A 26,135-nucleotide genomic window follows, 5' to 3' on the forward strand; every position below is an offset into this window, starting at 1 on the left:
TTGTACAGTTCCTCTGTGTATTCTTGCCATCTCTTCTTAATATCTTCTGCTTCTGTTAGGTCCATACCATTTCTGTCCTTTATCGAGCTCATCTGTGCATGAAATGTTCCTTTGGTATCTCTAATTTTCTTGAAGAGATCCCTAGTCTTCCCCATTCTGTTGTTTTCCTCTATTTCTTTGCATTGCAGAGAACAAAAATTTGATTGAAGTCAGATCATAGTGAGTTACAGAAAGTGGGTATGTTAATTGTCTCATGTACAAACATTTTCACTTAGAGCTCTTATTTCATCAACATCACACACATTTGTTTTTCCTAAATATTCTAACCAGCACATAATATAATTTCCCAAGACTTAACACTAGTAATCAGTCATCTTAAACATATTATTTGATCATCATTTGATATAAAGTTTACTAAAGAGCACTGACTTTGCTTTCATGCTCCATCTCATCTTATTTTTGTGTGTGTGTTTTCCACCCTTTAGAAGCTTTCAGGCAGTGATTGTAGTTAGTGTTTTGTCAAAGTGTTTGATTAGAACTTCGTGGGGGATCTTTCTAGTTCTTGGAAAGTAAGCATAGTGGACATATGTGACTCCACTGTGGCACTGTACCAACTCTGTGACCTCGGTGAAGCCACTCAACCTCTGTAAAGCCTTTGCTTCCTCACCAGTTCAGCAGCATTAAAACAGTTCCTGACTCAACCAGATTGAGTTGAAGGGTTAATGATATAACACAAGTAAAACTCTTAGTACATTGCTTGGTACCTGGGCTCAGTAATGTTAATGGTATAGATGATTAATAAAATTAGTTCTAATCTAAGGAGTGATCCTTTGCCTCTTGGAATAATTTTTGGTTACAAATTGATTCTTAACACTTGGAAGAGTTTGTTTTTACTGCATTCAGTTCAGCCCACTCTCACTTGGAGCTTATTATGTTTCAAGTCCTGTGCAAGGCCCCGGGTATAATTATATCTAGGATGTGGTCCAAGCCCTAGGGGAATCACAGTCTTCTGGGGACAAATACAGGCACACCTCGCTTCACCGCACTGCACTTTGTTGCGCTTTGCGGATATTGTGTGTTTTACGAGTTGAAGGTTTGTGGCAACCCTGTGTCAAGCCAGTCTATCAGCCAGTCTATTGGCAGCGTTTTTTCAACAGCATTTGCTCACTTTGTGCTTCTTTGTCACATTTTGGTAACTCTGGCAAAGTTTCATATTTTTTCATTACTAGTGTATTTGTTATGGTGATCTGTGATCAGTAATCTTTGATGTTACTACTACAGCTACCTGAAAACTCACACGATAGCGTTTTTTAACAATGAAGTACTTTTTTGATAAAGATATGTACATTTTTTTAAGCCATGATACTGTGCACAATTAATAGACTATAGTATTGTGTAAACATTACTCTTCTATGCAGTGAGAAACCAAAGAATTCATGAGACTCACTTTTTTGTGATATTAGCTTTATTGCAATGGTCTGGAATGAGCCTGCAGTGTCTCTGAGGTCTGCCTTTAGGCACATAGAGAATTTCAGCACGTGGAGACAAGTGCTGGAGAAGGAGTATGCACAGGGTTAGGAGAGACACTGGGATCAGAGTTGGGAAGGATCTGTATTATTCAAAAAATAAGAAATGGTCAGGGGGCTTCCCTGGTGGCTCAGTGGTAAAGAATCTGCCTGTCAATTCTGGAGACTGGGTTCGATCCCTGGTCTGGGATGATCCCGCCTGCCTCAGAGCAACTAAGCCTGTGTGCTACAGCTATTGAGGATGTGCTCTAGAGTCTAGGAGCTGCATCTGTTCAGCCCACGAGCTGAAACTGCTGAAATCTTCGCGCTCTAGAGCCTGTGCTCCACAAGAGAAGCCACTGCAATGAGAAGCCTGCGCACTGTGCCCCACAAGCCACAACTAGAGAAAAGCCCTTGCAGCAACAAAGACCCAGCACAGCCAAAAATACATAAAGTTACTACAAAAAAATTAGCCTTAAAGATCTAGTCCTCCACAGGTTAATAATGCCTAGCACATCAACAGAGTTTTAAAAAATCTGTTAAAGTAATTCTGTGATTCTAAAAACACTCGATATGTCATTTAACTGAAGCTGAAAAAGTATATACTAATGAGATACTTTTTTTGACTTACATTGAACAAAAACATTATTAAGAGTTGTAAAATTATGCAGGCATGGGTGATAAAAATTTGCTATAATTTTATATGTCATGAATGTAACAGTGGATAATTTATCCAATAGAAGTTTCGAGATCTTGATGGCCTAAAGCTTACCAGGTCCATCCACTGAGTAGTATCAGTTTTGGGTGGATGACCTTCATGGCACAAGTTTTTTTTTTTCCCCATTTGAGGAACTGTCTTTTACATGAAGCTCACTGTGTATTAAGGTCAGCCCCAGGTAGGCTGTGGCTTGACTAATAGTGAATAATACTGACATGCTATAGCTCAAAAAATGAGAAATGATTTTAAAGATCTAGTTATCCACAAGTTAAGAGGGTTTTATCCACCCTTTGACCTTCGGTTCATATTATCGGATCCACTGAAGGATATAAGCAGAGACATCTCTTCTAAATACAGGCACACCCTGCAGACCATCTCCCTGTCAGTTGTTGGTTTCCACCTCTTTGTTTCTGATACCCAAACACGTACAGTGTAGATATTTTTCAGTACAGTGTTTTAAATTGATATTTACAAGGGCAGTGATGGCAATGTGCTTAGTTGTGTCTGACTCTTTTCTGACTCCATGGACTGTAGCCCACCAGACTTCTCTGTCTGTGGGATTTTCCAGGCAAGAGTACTGGAGTGGGTTGCCATTTCCTCCTCTAGGGGATCTTCCTGATACAAGGATGGAACCTGCATTTCCTCCGTTGCCAGCAGATTCTTTACTGCTGAGCCACTGGGGAGGCCCTTACAAGGGCAAAATTTATACTTATTTTCCAAAATTTAATACAGCATTTAAAGCAAAATGATATTCAAGGTAAGTCTTGGATGACGTCCCAAGTACCATTGGTAAATCATCAGAGTCAGGTGTAGGTGATGGGAAAGCTCATCACGTGAGTCGAGAGGGGCCAGCACGGAGGGAGGCCTTTACTGAGCAGTTGCTGTTTACCTTGTTTGTCTTCCATTGTTATATCGAGAACTAGTGTTTTACACATTTTACAGGCTAACATAATAGTTGTTACATTTGTGGGCATTTTACCCTATTTTAGGTTCATTTTAAGAAAGTCTTTGGAGGCTCTGAGCTGATCTGTAACACATTTTAATTTTTCCCATTTAAAATAATGGGAAATATGCTTCACTTAGCGTTTTTATGCATGCTTTTAGATTCCAGGAATGGATTACTGCTCTTAGCTGGGAGATGCCTGTGTTACTGTAGTTCCATCCTTTTTAATTAATTAGTGATTGTGATTCTTGAGATATACTGGGTGTGTGTTTCCCGTGGCCATTTTTTTCTCTGAATGTCTTTCTGCTGCCCAATATATTTTAAATTGCATTTTCAAATTTACAGTTTTCAGGGAAGCACAGTTTATGTTCTTTTTTTGTTATCCTTATAGTTCTTATTTAAGCATAAGTTTGAGTTTTTGGTAGCATAGCATAATCATACTCTATGTATAACTTTATCTCCTTTGTAGCTTAAATATTTTTCTGTGCTATGATATAATCTTATTCTACTATTCACTGATAATGATGGATCGCCTTCCTCTAATATTTATCAGTTTTCCCTTGTATTTTTGTTTTTATGATGGTTCCTTCTTACGTGTGCATAAAATTTAATATACTGGATCATAAACAAATGTTTAAAAGATATAAACTGCACAAACTGCATTCAGTCATTATTCAGCAGTATATATTTTGCTAAATATTTTATAAGAACTCTTCTCGACACTGGGGATCAGTGAATAAGACACACAAGGCTCCTGTTCTCTGTTAGGAGAGAAAGAGAGACAGAAAACAAATGGATTAAAAAATTTTGCCATTCATAGGCTACCAAACATAATGTGGTAAGAACAAAAGTTTAAATGAACAAGGCTCAATCACTTGATAATTCATAGAGTAACTTTTAATTTTCATTAGATGAAAGGAAATCAAGACTAGAATTTCACATATTTGTAGAAGTCAGAATACTGCATGACAATATCCAGAATTGAACCAAAGATGAATTATGTCACTTGGGATTCAGATTACCTATGTATAACAGATACCCCCAAATAGTGAGTGGGATAATCAAGTTAGAAATCCTTTTTTTTTTCTCATGTCACAGAAACTCAAATAAAGGTGAACCAAGAGCTGATACAGCTTCCCTGGTGACTCAGGTGGTAAAGAATCCGCCTGCAGTGCAGGAGACATGGGTTCCATCCCTGGGTTGGGAAGATCCCCTGAGAAGGAAATGGCAACCCACTCCAGTATTCTTGCCTGGGAAATCCCATGGACAGAGGAGCCTGGTGGGCTACAGTCCATGGGGTCACAGGAGTCAGACACGACTTACTGACTATACCACCATCACCAAGAACTGAAGCAGTGGCTGTGAGATAGTGGAAAAGAATATATACTGTTTTTTGTCTTCACTTCCTGGCATTGATCTCCTGAAACTCTTGTAATTTCCTAAGTGATAAGAGCATCTTTTATTCTAATATTGGTTTTTGACCCTGGTTCTTGACGCAGAATCCCTAAATCCCTTGGAATTTCATAGATGTCTTTTGTTCTCATGAAGTGGCTTCTGATGGGCTTGTGGATGGAAACTGATCACTAGAAAGACGAAGTCAAACTTAGAAGCTTGGAATTTTCACCCTATACCATATCTTGTAGGAAGGAGAGAGAGGTTACAAATTAGTGATCAATCATGCCTATGTGATGAAGCCTCTATAAACATCCCAAAGGCACAGGGTTCAGGGAGCTTCTGGGTTATTGAAACCATGGAGGTGCTGAGACAGTAGTGCCTGGTAAACATGCAGACTCCTCACCCCTTCCCACTTATCTGGCCCTACTCAGCTATCCATCTGTGGGTCATCTGTATTCTCTATCTTACCCTTTTATAATAAACTGGCATATAGTGAGTAAATTGTTTTCCTTAGTTCTGTGAATTGTTCTAGAAAATTAATTGAACTTGAAGAGGTTGTGGGAATCGCCAGTTTATAACTTATTGGTCAGAAGTACAGGTAACAACCCTAATTTGCACTTAGGGTCTGAAGTATGGTTGGGGCAGTCTGGAGGGCATGAGCCCTTCACCCTGGGGATCTGATGCTGTCTCCAGGTAGATAGTGTCAGAATTGAGTTGAATTGGAGGATCCTCAGATGGTGTCACATTCTTGCTTGATATGGGAGAAAACCCCACTCCTCTGGTGTCAGAAGTGTTGTGAATATGGTTGTGGTGTGAAAGTAAAGGAGAAACACGGGAAAGAGTGTGAGTTTTTCATTTTCAGTATTTTCACGGTGTTTCAGAGACCCAGGTTCCTGTCTGACATTCAACATATGACTCCCATTCTGAAATTTACTTCATGGTCCAAAATGCTTGCTAGAGCTCCAGCCATCATGTTGCCCTTCCAGCCTTCATTTTGAGCAGACAGTATAAGGATGGGTATTAGAAGAGCAGAACTTCTTTTTAAGATAATTTGTATACCTCTTTCTTTTACATCTTTTTGGCCTGAACTTAGTCCCTTGACTACATCCTGCTAAGGGAGGCTGGAAAATGTAATCTTTTAGCTGAGAATACTGTTGTCCCCAAGTAGTTCAGACATTATGCTTATAAGGAAGAAAGGGGAATGAGTTTTGGTAGGAGACTAGCAATCCACATCAATGAACTAAGCATTAAGTTCAAATGTTAAGCAAATAGCAATAAAATAAGGCTATTAGGAAGAAAGAAATAATCAAGGTAAAAAAAGATCAATTAATTTGAGGGTAAAACCCCCCAAATATTGGTCATATGGAATGTAATTGATGCTCATCATCAAAGTAACCTTAATGGTTTGCTGGAGATGGAAGGCAGATTGTATAGCATTTCTAAAGACAGAAAACAGAAGACAGAAAAGGAGACAGAAGAAGAATTTAGGGTTTGTTTCGGGGTGTTACTTGTTTGAAGTGAGGAAGCCTGAGCATGAACCTGTAGGTAGAAAGGAAGATGTGTGAGAGAGGGTTGATCTTTATGTACCTCTCAGGGAGAGGTATGTTTTATTTCTAATTTCTGAACTAATACTTTTATCAGTGTCAAGAGGTATGTTTTATTTCTAATTTCTAGACTAATACTTTTATCACTGTCTCAAGAACACATATATTCTTCTGATATGTGTGTTAACATTCACTCAACACAGTATTTTTAAAAAGATTAAAAAAAAGGTTAGTCCTAGACAAGTTAGAACTGAGGTCACTTACCAGGGTTCATTTGCAAGGGACGTCTATTTGTCCTAATGTACATAGATAAAGGATTTTCTTCTGACAAAGGGCTAGAGAGGGACACCCAGGTGGTTTGAACAGACATTTTCAAAAAGAACCACCACTTTGAATTTGGTTTTAGTGATATTTGCTTTGACATTTCAAATAGCATTAAAGGAAAATGTTCATGTTTATAAAAGTGGTTTGGGGCTAAATGTGATTGAGATCCGCTGCCACATATGAAGGAAATCACCAGTTCCCCCTCCCCTTCGCCCATCACTAAGAGACCAGTAAGCATTTTTTCCTGCAACTGCACGGATTTCATACTCTTTAATATATTCCAAATGGAATCATTTAAGGCCATTCATCTCAAAGCTTATTTTAAAATTTTAGCTTAGCTATTGTTATTTTGGACATTAGAATCGGACCTTTTCATGAGAATCATTGTATCTGGTTTATGAAAAGAGTGTGGAGAAAAGGGATGTTAAAAAAATGGGCAGTAGCTAATTTCTTTTGCTTATTGAAACCAGAAAGAAGGAAGCACGTTGGACATTTGAAGATCCTTAATAGTGTATTTGCGAAGTGAAGATAATGGGACCTGAGTTCTGTTTGACTTATGGCAACATGAAGATAATTTGCTTCTTTGATGTAGCCCAGAAGCTAGTATGTATGGCAGAAACTCTTTTGCCACATCACAGGAGTAAAAAATTATGCCATTAATTCCTTCATAGTCTGCGATATTGGATTCAAATAAATACCATTTATATGTAGCCATTTGCACCTTTACGTCCTCCAGCCACACAGTGGGGGAAGAAAAAAACGATGTTTTGCCAATGACAAGTTAGAAATATTAAAAATCATGTACATAGAATTTGAGTAACCTTTGGAATTTATTAGCTTTATTTCCACAAGGTTTAGAGTCTTTCTGATGGTGTATCTTCTAGCTTTGGAGTTTGTGAAACAGACCAAAAAAACCCAAATCAAAAAGGAGATACGTCATTCATCTTCCTGCTGATTCATGAAGGTGTCAGGAGACCCTGACCTGGTCCAGTGATTGAAGAGAGCTTCCATTTTATATTACCATAAAGAAAGTTTCTGGTTTTTTGTTTTTCTCTTCCTGGTTCATGCTGGAAAATTGTCATCTTTTGACTGTATGTACTTTGAAAATATCTGGTAGATGCTGGAAAATCCTTCAGTTGTAGTTCTATTTGTGTAATTATAACCCATTACAATTCAACTACATCTTCCCCAGGGGGAAAGCAGTGATTATTTTTTGGACTCCTGGTCACCAGTTTCTAGGAGTGGTAGGATGTAGAGATTGAGGACAGGGATAGGAGAATGGATGGAGACCATCTTATTTTCCAGAACTTACTCCTCATCATCTCTAAGAGGGAGCTAGGGTACACAGACCACCTCCTGCCCATTTTTAAAAAGATGGTTCCATTTAATGGAGCTCTGTTTTGAATACAGTGGTTTCTTGACCAAAAGTCAATTTTATGTCCTAAAAAAATTCACGCACTAGGAAAAGGCACGTTTGAAGAATTTAGCACCTAAAGGAAAATTTAGATTGAAGCTGGGAATTAGAGCGAATCAGTGAAATCCCTTCTAAGTACTGTGTTCATTAAATAGAAGGACAAAGGAAATCATATTGAATACAGTGAATGTTAGTAACATTTTATAAATCTTTAATTAGTATTGGGTAGTGTTCAGCTAATTTTTACTTCTCTGTTCCTTGTTTGCAATAACATTTCAGACTCCTCTACAGCAACCACATGGTAATTGCAAATTTGTTTGTGTTTGTGTGTAGTAAATGAAGGATTTGTTTTTTCTTTCCTGTCTGACCCATGACTAAATTGACTTAACTTCCACTGTAGGTCAAAAACCCAGAGAATTTGATGCTTGAAATGAAAAGCCTGGGGATAAATTTTATTTAACCTATTTAGTTTACCATATTTTAAAATATCTTCCTCAACACATAGAGTTAACTACCTGTGGTGCCACCCATAGTAACTTTATCCCAGACCTCACCAAAATTTAGTGAAATTGAAGGCAGAAGGGGAAGGGGACAACAGGAGGATGAGATGGTTGGATGGCATCACCGACTCGATGGCCATGAGGTTGAGCAAGCTCTGGGAGTTGGTGATGGACAGGGAAGTCTGGTGTGCTGCAGTCCATGGGGTCACAGAGAGTTGGACACGACTGAGCGACTGAACTGAACTGATAGGTTCCAAGATGCAGTTTTATGGCCTGTGTTTTGTCTTTTTAATTATTGCTCATGACTATAATCCAAAAACCTTCACTGCTCTACTTTTTATTTTCTATCCTTTTTTTGTCTTTCACTAATATCTAGATCCTTTTTTCCCTAACATATCCAGTAGTCGTGATTCACAATCCCTGTACAAGGTCATTCAAATGTCCACAGCAAAGGGAAATATATACAGGAATAAATCTGCAAGTGGTAGGATTTTACAAACAAGGAACTGGTGATTGACTTACAGACATCATGAAATGATCACCATTGGAAGTCTAATGAACATTCATTGTCTCATATGGATACAAAAATTAAAGGAATAGAAAAAATATATTTTCCTTGTGATGAGAACTCTTCCGATTTACTCACTTAACAAATTTCATGTGTAACATTCAGCAGTGTTAATTGTATTTATCGTTAGCATCATATCTCTAGTACTTACTTATAACTGAATGTTTGTACTGTTTTGGTTTGTTACTATTTTTTGCTTTTGAGATGTTTGTGATTTCCATTGACTCCAAATACTTTTAATTAAAGACTTAATGATCTCTTTCTATATGTATACAGATACACACATAACATATATATGTATTTACATATCTATATTTATGTTTCTAAGTATGCTGTGAGACAGGGCTTCTTTTTCTCCTTTATGGATTATTGATTGGAGCTGCATCATTGTTGAATAATTTATCCTTTACCCCATGATTTGTAATGGCTGCTTATTGTAATCAAGTTTTCATGTATTCGTGGATGTTTCTGAACTTTCTACTCTTTTATATTGTTTTTATTTTTTTTAATCTTGCTCCATTAGCACACTGAGTTACTATAAGATTGATATTTAGTGCGAAAGACCCCTCTTCTTCAAAATTGTTCTTGCTTATTCTTAGCCCCTTAATACATTTTCATATTTATTTTAGAATCATTTTGTCAGTTTTCACACCTCCCCCCACACACACCCACATATGCACATAACTTTCAGATATTGATAGGAATTGCATTGAATTTATAGTTTAATTTGGGAAAATTGCCATCTTTATGAAGTCATGTCTTTGGTTTAAAGTCGCTTGTTCTGTCACTTTAATTTTTTTTTTTTGACTGAAATTTATCTTCTGATTGTAGATTCTGTTGGCTGTCTTTGTGAAATGTTACATTTCCACACATCTCTTGGAATTGTTTGCAGGCTCTTCTTGAGTAGGTGGTTGTTTTTGCTCACATGTGCGCTCTAACAGGCGGCTAGGTCCAATTCGTGGTCACGAGGCTGTTTCATTATATATTTTTAGCCATCTTTATCTATTGGATTTTCAGTTTTCATTTCTTCTATGTATCCCTGTAGCACGGCTGGCTCAAGAGGTGAGCTTAAGGTACCCCTTTGTACATTCATTCATTGGTAAATTATGCACATTAGATAAGTAAGGGGGTTTTGGATGAAAGGCTTAATTTTTGGTATTTTCGTGTCTGTATAGCAAGCACCAAATACCCTTCTTCCAGGCTCTTCTTGCCATCATTCCAGATTCACTTTCTTGTGAGTCACACATGAGGTAAAGTGCTGTGCACTCAGTCTCATCTTGTCACTAACAGGCTTTCCAGGGAGGAAGCTTTATAGGCTTACTTCAAGGACTGAGTCACCTTCTAATGAGTCTGGTTTTGCTTTTTGGTTTTTGTGTGGGTTTATTTTTTTTTTTGCGGAGCCAAGCTTAGGTACAGGGAGATTGTTACTGGTAGATTAAAGACAGTCTGAACATCTCTCGACTATAAAAGCATATGTATTTGGACAGTTAATTCCCCAGGAAGGGAGCCTTTACCATTTAACATCTGGGGCTTGAACTTGTGAATTGTCACAAGTAATATTTCTGGAGAAATAGATCTATAGGACTTATTGATTTTAGAGTTGTGTGGTTTCTGGCTGCCCTGTTACTCCTTTCACATTGGCTTTGTCTCAGTGGTTTTGTATTAATAAGATGTGCTTTGGGTATATCCAGATGTCCTTCTCGTTCATCCTCTGCACATTCCCAGTGTTTCTGTCTGTGTCTGCTGCAGAACGATGGAGAGGTGGTTGCCTGAGAGAACTTTGTCAGAGATTTTACTTCTCTGTCAATATCCTCAGACTTTTAAGTCGAAGGGCTGCTTAGGTGACTTGGGTCTGTGTATGCCACCCTGGTGTAGGCCTTCACAAAATCTTCTGCTTATCGATTTGCATAACATTGTTTCTCTGACTTCCGCTTATTCTTATGTAGATAGGCTACCTCTCTCATTCACCTTGTGATAGCGGCCCCATAATTTTGTACTCACACCTTTCTTCTCATATAAGTCTTCAGTTAAGTTCAGTTCAGTTACTCAGTCGTGTCCGACTCTTTGTGACCCCATGGATTGCAGCATGCCAGGCCTCCCTGTCCATCACCAACTCCCAGAGTTTACTCGAACTCATGTCCATTGAGTCGGTGATGCCATCCAAACATCTCATCCTCTGTTGTCCCCTTCTCCTCCTGCCTTCAATCTTTCCCAGCATCAGGGTCTTTTCAAATGAGTCAGTTATTCGCATCAGGCGGCCAAAGGATTGGAGTTTCAGCTTCAGCATCAGTCCTTCCAATGAATATTCAGGACTGATTTCCTTTAGGATGGACTGGTTGGATCTCCTTGCAGTCTAAGGGACTCTGAAGAGTCCTCTCCAACACCACAGTTCAAAAGCATCAATTCTTCCGTGCTCAGCTTTATAGAAATCTTAGCATTTTGTTTATTCTCTTTCATTGTTTTGGTTTCGTCTTGGGCTCTTTACATTCTGTCTCTCTTGGTAATCATCTTTTCCCCCTCTCATTGGTTCTTGTTTCTTCCCTTTTCCTTGCATTCCCATGTTTTATTGATCAATTTCTGTGATTGTGGCTCTCAGGTGTCAACTTAAAAAAAAAGCATAACGTGAGAGTTTTGAGTTAAGTTTTATGTGGAGTAAAATGAGGACTGCAGCTTGGGAGACAGCATTTCAGATAGCTCTGAGAAACTGCTCCAAAGAGATGGGGGGAAGGTAAGTATATATGTGATTTTGGTGAAGGGGGAGTACATGCAATCAAGCACGTATTTTTTTTAGAAGGTTTCTGCCAGTCATGAGGAGCAGACATCACCATGAAGGATTTTAGTGCTTTTCTGGATGTGAGGAGGTGCAAGAATTGGGCACATAAAATCAGCTCCTGAAAATAATCAAACTATCTGAAGACCTGTCATGCCAATTGTTCCCCTAGCACAGAGTGCCTCATTTCTGCTCTCTGCTCTGAACTCCTTTCATAGGGTGTTGAAAATCAGCTGCTGCAGTAGCACATGATTTAATCCTTGTAGAGGTAGATGGCAAGTGCCAATGGCAAGTGTCAGTTTGTAGTTGACACAGGGCACTAGTCGTTTTTACACTGTAAGAACAGTCCTGTTCAAAATGCCAAGAGCGCTTTATTTCTTCCATTCTGTTCTAACCTCCAAAAGATGGAAAAACACGGCTCCGTATTACTCATTTGCTTTTCTGGTGTGTAAATACTACTGCCTTTTAAAAAAAATCCTCTCGTGGGGTTTGTTTTTCCCTGCTCTTATTTACGTACAGTTTCTCTTTATACAGCTGCCAGTGCTCTTAGTCTCTTCTGTGTTTGCATTTTGCGCTCCTCAGCTTCCTCTTCTTGCTGTTTTTCAAGAGATGGACTTACAGTTCCCCTTTGACCATACTTCCACTATGCAGTACGCTCCATGTCTGCCAGTTCCGCATCCTCAGATTCAACCAACTGCAGAGCAAAAACGTTTGGGGAAGACAAAAAATTCCAGAGTTTCAAAAAGGAAAACTTAAATTTGCTTTGCAACTGTTTACATCGCATTTACATGGTATTTCCAACTATTTACATAATATATACATTGTATTAGGTATTATAAGTACTCTAGAAATGATTTAAGATATACAGGAGGATGTGCATGCGTTATATGCAAATACTGTGCCATTTTATATTAGAGATTTGAGCATCTGAAGATTTGGGTATCTGCGGTTGTCCTAGAACCAACCCATGAATATTGAGTGTTGACTATATGCATACATTATAATGTGATTTTGTGTGTGTGTGTGTGTACATGTATGTGTATATATATAAAATTTTTAAAATTATGTGTAATTTCACCTTCCTTCTACTCTTTCACACAACCAACATCTTCCTTCATATTAACTATGTTACTAGGAGGATGTCAAGCCGTTTTTTTTTTCCTCTTTGCTATTATAAGTAACACGGAGGTCCATGACTCTTCAAATTCAGGCCACATTCTGTCTCATATTCAAGTTGATTTGCCTGATCTTCGAGGCTCAGCCGAACCTAAGGCAAATCTTTTTCTACTTCCTTTACCAGATTTCTGGTTTTTGAGCAGAGAATTTTGTTTGAGGGATCTGTTTAAGGATAATTAAGATCAGGCATATCAAGAAACTTTTAAAACTGATCCATTCTCATCTAATGAGTCAATACTGTTAATATGAAAAAGTGTGTGTGTGTGCAGGTTTTCTGACCCCACAACTTTTCTTGTATTTCCTTCTCAGATTTTTGTATTTCTCTGGTGTATATGTATTTATGTCATTAATACTGTAGTATGTGTACAATTTTGTTTTTAGCTTTTTAAAATTTCGATGCTGTTACATAAAAATTACCCCTTATTATTAAATTTTCTTTTAAAACAGTTATTCTCAATAGGAGCAAAGGTACAAAAGAAAAACAGGTCTCCCACCCGCTTCCTTCCCTTTTTCTGAGAATCACATGTGTATGGAACTCTCTTCCTGTTAGGAGTGTGTTTCTCTGCCATGTTCAGATTCATAACCGGTGTTCTGAAATAATCATCTTTAGTGTTAAACAGCTGTATCATAAATCATCTAGCTATTTCTTGGGATTGAGATATTTATAGTATCTCATTATTACAAATAAAGCTGGAATGAACCTTCTTATTCATCAGTATTTGTCCACAAATTTTATCATTTCCAAAGGCTTACGTCTTTAGAAATGTAGTTATTGGATCAACAGATTTGAGTATTTTTCAGAGACTTTAATTATGTTGCCATGCTACTTCCCAAAATGTTTGTAGTGAATTATGCTTTTAACCGTCAGTGAATGAATTTCTCTGTCTTGCTACACTCTAGGCAGCAGTGAATATTGCTATTTCAAAAAAATCGTTGCCAATCTGATAAGCCAAAATGGTACCTCATTACTGCTTCAATTTGCATTTCTTTGATTACTGGTAACTCAGAGCCATGTTTTAGGAGACCATTTTATCTTGTTTTGACACACAGCCTCAGCTCAAGTTTGTCTTGAATTGCAACTGTCAAGATAAATTGTTGAAATTAAGAACTGTAGTCCTGGGATATAATAACCTCATCTAGAATACGTAGCACTGCAAGATGCCTAATTAGAGGGAACAGAACTAACTCGTAACTCTATATTTTTAAACCTTTTTAGTGTGGATTTTTAAAACATTCAAGTGAGGTGAGAATAATATAGGGAATTCCTATGTAACCATGATCTTAGCTGTCATTTTTCACCTCTCCTTTCTGAGACTCATAATGTGTATGTTAAACACTTTAATCCTTTCCAGTATTCTTGCCTGGAGAATTCCATGGACAGAGGAGCCTGGCAGGCTGCAGTGCATGGGGTCACACAGAGTCGAACATGACTGAGCAACTAACACTTTCACAGGTGTTTAAAGTGGAATGTAAATAAGCCTATAACCCTTCTGATCCTTATAAGTAAGCACTATTAATGGCTTGATGTGTTTCCTTTAGGATTTCTTTTCCTGTTGGATTTTCTTCACTGAGTCTTATAAAACTGTCCTTGCCATCTTTCCTTGATCTACATTTTCAATCATTCATAAAAGTTTAAATTAGTTGGTTACTTAGTTAATTTATTTTGGGAATAATTCTATAATAGTTTTCCTTCTTATCTTTGAATATGAAGAAGACTTCACTTAGCTGGATCATAAGTTATATCTTTGAATTTATTTTCTACTTTTTTGCTTTATTTGACCTATCAGATTGACACATTTTGTTTTGACTCCCATAAACAGTATCAGACTTAATTAAGGGACTTCCCTGGTGGTCCAGTGATTAAGGTTCTGTGCTTCTAATGCAGGAGGCCTGGGTTCAATTCTTGGTCAGGGGACTAGCTCCCGCATGCCATGACTGAGAGCTCGCACACCACGACTAAAGATCCTGCATGTGGTGGCTAAGACCTGGCACGGTCAGACGAAACCAAACCAAAGCAAAAAGCAGAAAAGTAACTCTTGATTAATTAAAGCCATTTTAAGGATAGGTATGCTTTCTAAGGTCTTTAAAAGAATCATTGTCCAGTTTCTAGTATTGGTGAACACATATTCCTTTGATTTAAAAAACAATGGTTGTCAGTGAGGGGTTGTTTCAATTTTAAGGTGTTTTTTGTTTTAAGGAGTTCAGAATCATTTTTTTGACAAGCATGGTATGATGGCTTGTGGAGCCAGGCAGGAGTGTTGAAGTCTTGTCTTGATGGTTTCCTGGCTCCTCTCCTCTTTTGGTGTTAACCACTGTTGCTAATTTCGTTTCTGACTTGAGTTTGTTCATTTACTAGAATAGAATGTAGCTTATACAACAGCTGACACTGTGGTTGCTTCGATCACTGCTGTATCTCCCGCACCTAGTGTAACACCTGGTGACTGTTGTTGAGTTGCTATCTGTGTGATCAAATGAACAGATCTATGTAACTGCTGCTGGTGGTGGTAGCCGAAATTTATTCATCGTTTTCTCTCTGCGGGGGGGCTGTGTTCTAGGTTCTTTGTTTTAGTCCTTCTAATTTAACAATAATACTATGAGGTACAGATACTGTTACTCTTCCCTTTTTTACAGAGGGGCAAAGAGCTCACCTGGAAAATCCCATGGACGGAGGAGCCTGGTAGGCTGCAGTCCACGGGGTCGCAAAGAGTCGGACACGACTGAGCAACTTCACTCACAAAGAGCTCACCTAAGCTCACACAGCTGACTCAGTAGCTTCATTGCTACTGTGTACTCTTTTCCTCATTTTATACTTTTTTCCTCTTTTCTTCACTCAGGCCTTTTCTGCTTTGTACTTGATTCTTTATACCGCCTGCCTCCCTATGCAGTTCCCTTTGATAAGCATTTAACATTTACCTTTGGAATTTCAACCTCAATTTTTACTTCATGTGTTTTCAGTCCATGTATTGCTTCCCTCTAAGAAACATAATAAGTTGAAACTCAAATTTAAAATCTGTCACAAAAATCTGATCTAAAGTCTAGAGGTGAACATCTAGGTCTCTCGCTGCACAGTCCAGCTGCACGTTTGTTGGGATATAACTTTCCGATCACCCCACCCCCCATTTATTGTGTGTGTTCTCACCACTAGGGGAGAAGAATCTTAGACGCTTAAATTAAACAAATGCATGTCATGTTGAGGTTTGGCAGAAACCAACTCAATATTGTAGAGCAATTATCCTTCAATTAAAAATGAATAAATTTAATGATTAAAAAACCCCAGAAATACATGAAATTATAATGTGCCAACTACTTGACTTTTTTTTTTTTTAACAACTCACATTGTGACATTTCACAGATCACATTGTAGCTTGAACAGAAAGTAGTTAAACTTTTTGCCTAACTGGATACTTTTCATCTTCATTTTTATTATATTCCATATTATATTCCATTCAGTTCAGTTTAGTCACTCATTCGTGTCTGACTCTTTGCGACTCCATGGACTGCAGCACACCAGGCTTCTCTGTCCATCACCAACTCCTGGAACTCGCTCAGACTCACGTCCATCAAGTTGATAATGCCATCCAGCCATCTTATCTTCTATCGTCCTCTTCTTCTCCTTCCTTCAGTCTTTCCCAGCATCAGGATCTTTTCCAATGAGTCAGTTCTTTGCATCAGGTGGCCAAAGTATTGGAGTTTCAGCTTCAGCATCCATAGTATTGGGTTGGCCAAGAAGTTCATTTGGGTTTTTCCATAAGATGTAATGAAAAAACCCGAATGTACCTTTTGACTGACCCAATATCACACCATCCATATCCCCTACTAGAGAATATGACACATTCAGAAAATCCTGCAGTAATAACCAATCCAGAACCTATACAAATTAAATTTGCTAATTAATTCCCCAAATTGGGGAAAAAATATTTTTTATTTGAATTATATTACTACACTCCAGTGTGTACTCCAGTTTTCCCTCTCTCTCCTGTTTTTTTTTTTTTTAATCTAAAAGGATAATATAAAGTATTAAGTATGTCCTTTGCAAAGGCAATGCCAGCTCTCACCTCTCAAGCATCATCTGTACTCAGTTTTTGTTTTAATTTGATCTAACTGGAGTGTAACTCCACTTTCTTCTGTAGACTTTAGGAACTGCTTTAACTAACTTTACATAGACTTTAAAGTCTCCAAAACTGTCCCATTGAGCAGGCTCCCTACAGACACAGTGAAACCCAGAATGTGAATCTGATCATTTGAAATAAAATCTAATGACATTCCTGTTTTTGTAACCCCATAGTAGTGCTTTTCTTTGTCTTTAATCATCTGAACATTAGTATGCTATAGATAAAACGTAAATGTACTAAAATCAGTTCCTTCTGTTGATCAAAAGATATGCAGAAAGTAAAAAGGAAAGCCTTAAAGCAGATGAAAATATTTCTGATACAATTATAACAGAGTTCTTATAGCCAGGATATATAAAGAATTTGAAAAACCCAGTAGTAAAAAGACCATTATCCCCATAGAGAAATATTCAGGACACTCAAACAAATATTTCACAAAAGTAGAGATCAGAATGGCCAAAACATACTCAACTTCATCAGTAAACAGACAGATACAAAATAGAACAGCACAGAAATGGCTGAAGTTTTAAAAGACTACCAACAAGAGTTGCTGAAGATGAGAAGTAGCCGGAACTCTGATCCACTCCAAGTGGATGTGTGGTCAAATGCCCTTGAAAACCAGTCTGGCAAAATACGTGTGCTTCCTGTGATCCAGCATTTCCACTCTTAGGAACATCAAAGAAATGTGTCCATCAGGAGTCAGGTACAGTAACACTCTTTGCATTGGTGTTTTGTAAGAGACCATGCTGGGAAAACAACCAACCAACCAACCACTTTCACTAGTAGTTAATATTTTCCTATACTGGAGTACTAAACAGCAGTAAAAATGTATCTGAAGCCAGAATCACCATCAAATTCAGTGAATGACATTCAGTGAAAGAAGCAGACATAGAAGAATATGTGTCATAGTAGCATTTCATAAAATTCTCTAAAGCAGAAAAAGCTGAACTCTAGTGTTATGAGAGATAACAGCATTGCTTTTCTTTTAATTTTTATTGGAGTATAGTTGATTTACAGTGTTGGGTTATTTTCAAGTGTACAGCAAAGTGAATCAGTTTTATATATATTGTATTTAAAATATATTTATATATAAATACAGAAAATATATAAATAACATATTTATATCTAATTTAGATGTTTATTATATATTTATAAATATATACAATTTATATTGTATATATATTTATATATTTCTTTTTCCACGCAGGCCATTATAGAGTATTGAGTAGAGAGATCCCTGTGCTATACAGTAGGTCCTTATTAGTTACTATTTTATATATAGTGTTGTGTATACATCAATCCCAATCTTCCAACTTATCCTCCCCTCCACCCCTAGGAACCATAAATTTTCAGCATTGTTTTATAACAGCTAAAAGGTAGAAATAATCTAGATGTCTATCAGTGGGGATATAGCTGAATGAATTATTGTATACTCATGTAATGGAATGTTAGATAACAAAATGAGCAGATCCCAACATACAGCAACATGGATGAACTGTATAAACACCATGTTGTGTGAGAGAAGCAAGACACAAAAGAATATATGGTTCTTTGTATATACATTTCAAACATAGGCACAAGTCTAATGTTGAAGTCAGAATATCAGATAGCTTTAGGGTGAAGGGAATGGATGGTGCTGGGTGGGTGATGGATATTTCTTTGTGTTAATCCCTTGGGTGATACATTTGTGTTTTATGTACATTTCTCTTTGCATGATTTATTTCGCAATTTGAGAAGGTTTAGCAATGAGAGATAGAGTCTGCCTTGGATTCTTTCTGCTTGGGTTCATTTCCGAGCTCTGCTGCTTTCCAACTGTGTAGCTTTGGGAAATTTATTTAGCAGCCCTGGGCCTCAGTTTCATATCTATAATGTGAAGATAATAAACCTATTTTATAAGATTTGTTGCAAAGAAGAGACAAATATTGGAATCTTTGCTAAGATATTAAACACAACAACAGCTGGCACATAGTAAGGGCTGACTCATTGCCAACTCCTGCTATTGTTTTTGTTGGTATCATTGCTAGTTTATTTGTTGAAAAGAATTTTTAACTCCCATTGGAATTACATTATATTTAGAAATCTCTCATGGCTCTCCATATAGGCTAATTTTTTGTTATGGTCTCAGAAAAGTTTACTTTTTTCACTGTCCATGTTATTTCATAAATAATCATCAAGTATTTTATAGTTGTATTTTGTAAAGTAGAATTTGTGTTTTGTAATATATATGTATATGCTATATAGATATATGTATATATATGTATATATGTAGCATATATATGGCATATAATAGCTAATACATATTATGACTTACTGCTGCCAGCATGGTTCTAAGCATTATGTAGTAGTGAAAGTCGTTCAGTCGTGTTTGACTCTTTGCTACCCCATGGACTATACAGTCCATGGAATTCTATGGGCCAGTATACTGGAGTGGGTAGCCGTTCCCTTCTCCAGGGCATCTTCCCAATCCAGGGATCAAACCCAGGTCTCCTGCGTTGCAGGCAGATTCTTTACCAGCTGAGCCACCAGGGAAGCCCAAGCCTTATGTAGATGAACACTTGCAGTCCTGTGCAAAACCTGCATTTTTCGCAGGGAGGAACTGAGAGAGTTTAAGATGGCTAGTATGTGGTCTGAGATTCAGTCTGGCCTGGCTTCCCTGATAGCTCAGTTGGTAAAGAATCCGCCTGCAATGCATGAGACTTGGGTTCAATCCTTGGGTTGTGAATATCCCCTGGAGAAGGGAAAGGCTACCCACTCCAGTATTCTGGCCTGGAGAATTCTATGGACTGTATAGTCCATGGAGTCGCAAAGAGCCGGACCAACTTTCACTTTCAGAGTCCACATCTATCCTACCACTCTATGCTTGGAAAGCTGCTCATTTTTCTATTTTTATTTGGCCACTGGCCAATTTGACTTAATCTGATTTTTAGTTGATTTTCTTAGGTTTCCAGGAAGCCACCTATATCATTTGCAAGTACGTTTTTTTTGTATACTATTCATTTAGTCTTGTTCTTGCCTTATTGCTTTGATTTTAACTTTCAGAAAAGTGTTTATAAAGATAATACAGTGGACATTCTGCTGTTAGTCTGATTAAATGGAAATACCTCTGTTTTTTACATCTATAAGAATGACATGGACTGTTGACTCAAGGGTGTTTTCTTTATGTTAATGGTCTGTTTTTTAATTTTTGAGTTTACCAAATGGTTTTTCAGTTGTTCATTCTGTTTTGTTTTAAAACCAGGGATGGACTTTAAACTGTATCTATAAGATGACTGATTGATTTTTCTGTGTCACAATATTAATGTGATGAATTATATTAATACATAACCTAATATTGAATGGGCTTCCCTGGTGGCTCAGATGGTAAAGAATCCACCTGCAATACAGGAGACCCAGGTTCAATCCCTGGGTCAGGAGGATCCTCTGGAGAAGGAAATACCCACTCCAGTGTTCTTGCCTGGAGAATTCCATGAACAGAGGATCCTGGTGGGCTACAGTCCATGGGTTGCAAAGAGTCAGTCATGACTAAGTGACTTCACTAATATTGAATCATCTCTCCTTTTCTAGAATTTTTAACATAATGCTGAATTTCATTTGCTAAAATTTCGGTAAGATTTTTGCATGTATAAATACAAGTGAGATTGGCCTGCAGTTCTCTACCATTTTTGTTAGGTTTTGGCATTGGGTGAATTCTAGCTATGTAAAGGGAATCTGGAAGATGTGTGTCTTTTCATGCTTTATATACTGCATTTTAAAAATAAGTTTTGAGTGCATTTTCTAAAGTGGCCGCCTAATGATATTCATCTCTTCATCTCTTGGTTATCTTCAGATATAAGCAAAAGTAGAGAGAGAGATTGGTATCTTTTAATTGAAGTATAGTTGATGTGCAATATTATGTGAGTTTCAGGTGTACAGTATAGCAATTTGCAAAAAGATTATACTCCATTTATAATTATTATAAAATATTGGCTATATTCCCCTGTGCTGTACAATATATCCTTGTGGATTATTTTATACATAATAGTTTATATCTCTTAATCCCCTACCCCTATCTCCCTCCTCCACCCTTTCCTCTCCCCACTGGTAACCACCAATTTATTCTCTATATCCGTTTCTGTTTTGTTATGTTCATTGGTTTGTTGTATTTTTTTTTTAGATTGCACATCTAAGTGATATCATTCATTGTTTGCCTCTCTCTGACTGCCTTATTTCACTTAGCATAATCTCTAAGTCCAACCATGGTGTTCCAAATGGCAAAATTTCATTATTTTTTATGGCTGAGTAATATTCTATTGTTTATATATACCACATCTTTATCCATTCATCATTTGGTGGACATTTAAGTTGCTTCCTTATCTTGGGAATTGTAAATAAATTCTGCTGTGGACATTGGGGGGCATGTAGAGGTTGGTATCATTCTTTTCAGCTCTCATCTCATTTTGTCTTTCTCTTGAGTATAATGAACCTTGCTACTTAAAGCATGGTTTGAGGTTTAGCAGCATGGATACTGCCCAGGAACTTGCTCCAAATGGATGCAATCATGTGCATATAATCACAGGCACCAATCAACTTTGCGTACTCTACTCGTTAAAGGCAAGTCATAGGTTCTGCCCCCACTCTTGTTGTAGATTTTAAACTACCATTAATCATGTTGTTTTGAGATGTTTGAGTTAGTCCTTGAACTTTTCACAGTTTGTCTAGGGTCCTGGAAAGGAAAGTCAAAGGGTATAAAGTTTTTAAAGGCGTGCATAACTGTTGTCTAGTTGCTTTTCAGAAAATCAGTACCTTTTTTTTTACATGACAGACAAACAAATGGCAACATTGACAGTTCATCAGTGTGCCTTTTCTGCCAACTAGGGATCGTTAAATAATAAGAAAGCAGGAAAGAGGAAAAGTGTAAATTAAAAATCCTTATCATAAATACTTTGATTGATAATGGAGAGCCCGAAGGTTATTTGAATTCATTTTTGACAGTCTGAAACTATTTAGTCAATTCACTATTTCTGATCAAATGGAATTCAGTGTATTTGTTAAGAAACTTTTGGGTATCTTATCTAGTGTTAATGACTCAGACAGTAAAGAATCTGCCTGCAATGCAGGAGACCCAGGTTCGATACCTGGGTCAGGAAATCCCCTGGAGTAATGGCTACCCACTCCAGTACTCTTGTCTGGAGAATCTTATGGACAGAGGAGCCTGGCGGGCTACAATCCTTGGGGTTGCAAAGAGTCAGACATGACTGAGCAACTAGCACTTATCTAGTGTTAGATACCGTTAGTGAGAGAAGAGAAATATACCAATATTTGTGCCTATAAGGCTTCTGGGAGTCTTATGATATTGTTTACATTTTTTTTCATCTTTCTACAAAATGTAAACTTCAATTTTTAAAAGTTCATACTGGATTTCACCTTGCCTGGGGTTTCTGTGGGTTGAAGAAATTTGAAAATCTTCCAAGGTGATAAAAACAAAGTTATCTTTTCCTGTCTTTTAGCAACAACGTACTGTCTACAGACTGACTCTAGTGAAGGCATGGAACGTGGATGAGCTCCAGGCCTATGCCGAGCTGGTGTCCCTGGGGAATCCTGACTTCATCGAGGTGAAGGTAAGCCCCTGGCGGCCAGTGCCGGGCACACTTCCCCTGGCGCTTTGCTGGCCACGGTGGGGTTACAACCTTCTAAAGCCCTACACGAGGTCCTGGATGTTTGATTTATTTATGCAAAAATATTAATCAAGATCCTGGCACTGTTCTAGCCACTGGGGATAAGAACAGTAAAGACCAAGCATTTGCTCTCATGTATAAAAAGCTTATATTTTAGCGAGCCATAGACTGTCAACAGAAAATAAATGTACTGTCCACTACATAGTAACTTTAATATGCGGAGAAGTAGAACACAGTTATAGTGAGTAATTGTTTGACATTTGAATAAACCTTAGCTATGGAAAACTTCAAATATATGCAGAAGTAGAGAGACTGATGTAATGCCCTCCCATCCATCCATTACGCAGCTGCAAAAATTCCCAGCTCATGTTTCACCTGTACTCCTGCCCATTTTCCTGCCCTTACCTATTATTTTCAAGCAAATCCTCACATTATACCATCACCTATAGCGGTTTCAGTGGTATTTTTAAAAGATATGCACTCACTTTAAACACTTATTCAGAATACTTAACTAAATCGTTTTAATAGTAATTTCTTAAGTTTGGGGGCATATAAGATTTAAAACTTGACTGATTAACAGTTGAAATAGAGTTGATTTACAATATTGTATTAGTTTCAGGTATACAGCAAAGTAATTCAGTTATATATATTTTTTTCAGATTATTTTTTATTATAGGGTATTATAAGATATTGAATATAGTTCCCTGTGTTAGATAGTAAATCCTTGTTGCTTGTCTACTTTATGTATAGTAATGTTCATTGATTAATCCCATACTCCCAGTTTACTCTTCCCTTTCCCCTTTGGTAATAACTAAGTTTGTTTTCTATGTCTATGAGTCTGTTTCTATTTTGTATGTAGATTCATTTGTATTCTTTTCAAGATTCTTCACGTAAATGATCCCCTGTAACATTTGTCTTTTTTTGACTAGTATGATATTCTCTAGATGATCTGTGTTGCTGCATATGGTAATATTTTATTCTTTTTAATGCCCGAGTAATATTCCATTGTGTATATACATCATATCCTCTTAAACCAACTGTCTTGGTTATTTGAAAAGGGTAGTCACTCAGTCGTGTCTGACTCCTTGCAACGCTATGGACTGTAGCCCACCAGGCTCCTGTGTGCATGGGATTCTCCAGGCCAGAATACTGGAGTGGGTTGCCATTTTCTTTCCCAGGGGGTCTTCCCGACCCAGGGATCGAACCTGGGTCTCCTGCATCACAGGCAGATGCTTTACCCTCTGAGCCACCAGGAAAGCTGGGGTTATTTGAAAATCTAGATCCAAATAAGGGTTAGAATTGGATTATTTCTGTCTTTAATTTCTTTTAGTCTATTAGTTCTGCTAGTAATTAATTCCCCTAGTAATTTATTTTGTTGGAAAAAATGGGTCATTTATCCTGGTTAGTTCCCTGTATTTAAATTTTAGATTTTGCTCTATTACATATTCTTCTGCCCCATATATTTTCTTTGGGTTAGTAGTTAGATCAAAAGAAGATTGATCAGGGGTGTGTGTGTGTGTGTGTTTGCATTTCAAGACGATTTCATTGGTGACGATTTCTAGCAGGCGGCATTTAATGTCATATTTTTGCCCGTGTTTCTTTGGGATAAATACCTGTAAGTGGATTGATGTGTGAGAGGATACATGGATATGCTGTTTTGCTAGATACTATGGTTGGCTGTTTTAGATTTTGTAAGCAGGAAGGTTTTTTGAGGAGATTACTCTTTTAAAAATTGATACCTGAGTAGGAAGAAGCAACACAATATTCAAAGGCTTGGGGTCAGAGCATTCTGGGCAGATGACACAGCTAGTCTGCAAGAGGGCCTTTGTGACCTCTGGGGCGGTTGGAGTTGGCTGTGGTACAAGATGAATCAGAGAAGAGGGCTGGGGCCAGATTTTGTTAGGCCTTTTGCACAAGGATAACAGAATCAAATTTTACACTAAGTTTAATGATAAAACTTTTTTTTATACTTGGTGTACTTGGAAAGGATTTTAAAAGCTAGAGAGTGATGAGATCTGATTTATGATTTTAAAAGATCACCCTGCTGTTGCTGTGAGTTGGTTTACAAGGGCAGTAGTAGAAGTAGGTAGACCAGTAACAAAACTTTTGCCAAGCAAGAGGTGTGATGGCTTGGGGAAGGTCTTTGGTGATATAGTTGGAGAGGGGTGGGTGCTTCCGTGATGAATATTGAAAGTAGATCCAATCGAACTTATTAGATGATGTAGGAAATGACAGAACAAAAGGAATCAAACTAGTACCTGGGTTTTTGGCTTAAGCAACTGTGTGGATGTGGAACAATTTGCTGATGTGAAGAAGACCAATGGAGAAGAGAGGCCGATTTGGGGAGCGATTTCATGAGTTTTGTGTTAGCCTGAGTAATTTGAGATAGCTTTTAAATATCTAAGTGAAGTCGCTCAGTTGTGTCCGACTCTTTGCGACCCTGTGGACTGTAGCCCACCAGGCTTCTCTGTCCATGGGATTCTCCAGGCAAGAATACTGGAGTGGGTTGCCATTTCCTTGTCCAGGGGATCTTCCTGATCCAGGGATTGAACCCAGGTCTCCTGCATTGCAGGCAGATGCTTTAACCTCTGAGCCACCAGGGAAGCCCTAAGTGTAGGTTCAAATAAGCCATAGGTTATATAAGCCTGGAGTCCTGGGGATGAGACAAGCCTGGCAATAATGACTTGGAAGTCGTCAGCATGAGACAGTAAGTAGTTAAAGCTGTAGAATATTAAGAGGCAGATAATATGCTAGGCTTTCATGGACAACTAAGAATATGCAAAAATGAGAGAAAGTGACCAGAAAATTCACCTAATCTCTCAGAGCTCCACTCTTCCATTCATGTTTATGAAGCTGGGTGCCCTCTGTCATGTCAAAGGATATTTCTTAGAGCTATCTTTTAGTAAGTTCAGCGTTCTGTATGACTGTCTTCTGGAGGGATGGGGAGGTTGGAGCAGATGAAATATTGCTATCTGAGTGTGTAGCAATCTCTAGTCAGGTCAAAGACACTTTTAAAGTTGTTCTTAATTTCAAAAGGCTGCTCTTGGCAAGAACTCTAATGATGCAAAGATACAAACTACATCTTAAATATATGCCTTGGCTTAACAAAACCTTGCCAGTGTCAAGGATTAGTGGTGGTTTAATTGATGACTTAGCTATTAAAGAATGTTGCTTCAAATTATATTGCAGTAAAACATCTATTATTAAGCAACTTGGCTGGATCACACCATCACCTATTTTTCTCCTTCCTTCTTTCTTTGCAGTCATGTTTTCTGTAATGAACAAGATATTTTATAATCTGAAAAGAATCAACCAGAATTATTTTTTAATGAAAGATGACCACTTTGTAAACAGTGTAATTCTCTGATGGGCATTTTGTATTTGGACAAACTATTGCTATAACTTGAAAACAGGTGAAGCCTTCTTGGGTGTAGCTGAGATGTTATAATGACAGTTTCTTTCAAACAAGATTTCCATTTTACTGTTTTATCCTTGCCTTTAACAAATATTTCTGT

General features: G+C 37.7%; 1 protein-coding gene across 1 annotated transcript in view; it reads left to right on the forward strand.

Moving 5' to 3' along the window:
• The window catches only part of LOC104986716 (S-adenosyl-L-methionine-dependent tRNA 4-demethylwyosine synthase), a 148,458-nt gene that overhangs the window by 95,766 nt on the left and 26,557 nt on the right, over nucleotides 1-26,135 (forward strand). Inside the window, exon 14 of the mRNA XM_010837406.1 lies at nucleotides 22,453-22,563. Coding sequence (XP_010835708.1) covers nucleotides 22,453-22,563 — 111 coding nt within the window. The remainder of the gene's footprint in view (nucleotides 1-22,452; nucleotides 22,564-26,135) is intronic.

This window comes from Bison bison, unplaced genomic scaffold (genome assembly GCF_000754665.1).
Source record: "Bison bison bison isolate TAMUID 2011002044 unplaced genomic scaffold, Bison_UMD1.0 scf7180017864072, whole genome shotgun sequence".
Classification (NCBI taxonomy): Eukaryota; Metazoa; Chordata; class Mammalia; order Artiodactyla; family Bovidae; genus Bison; species Bison bison.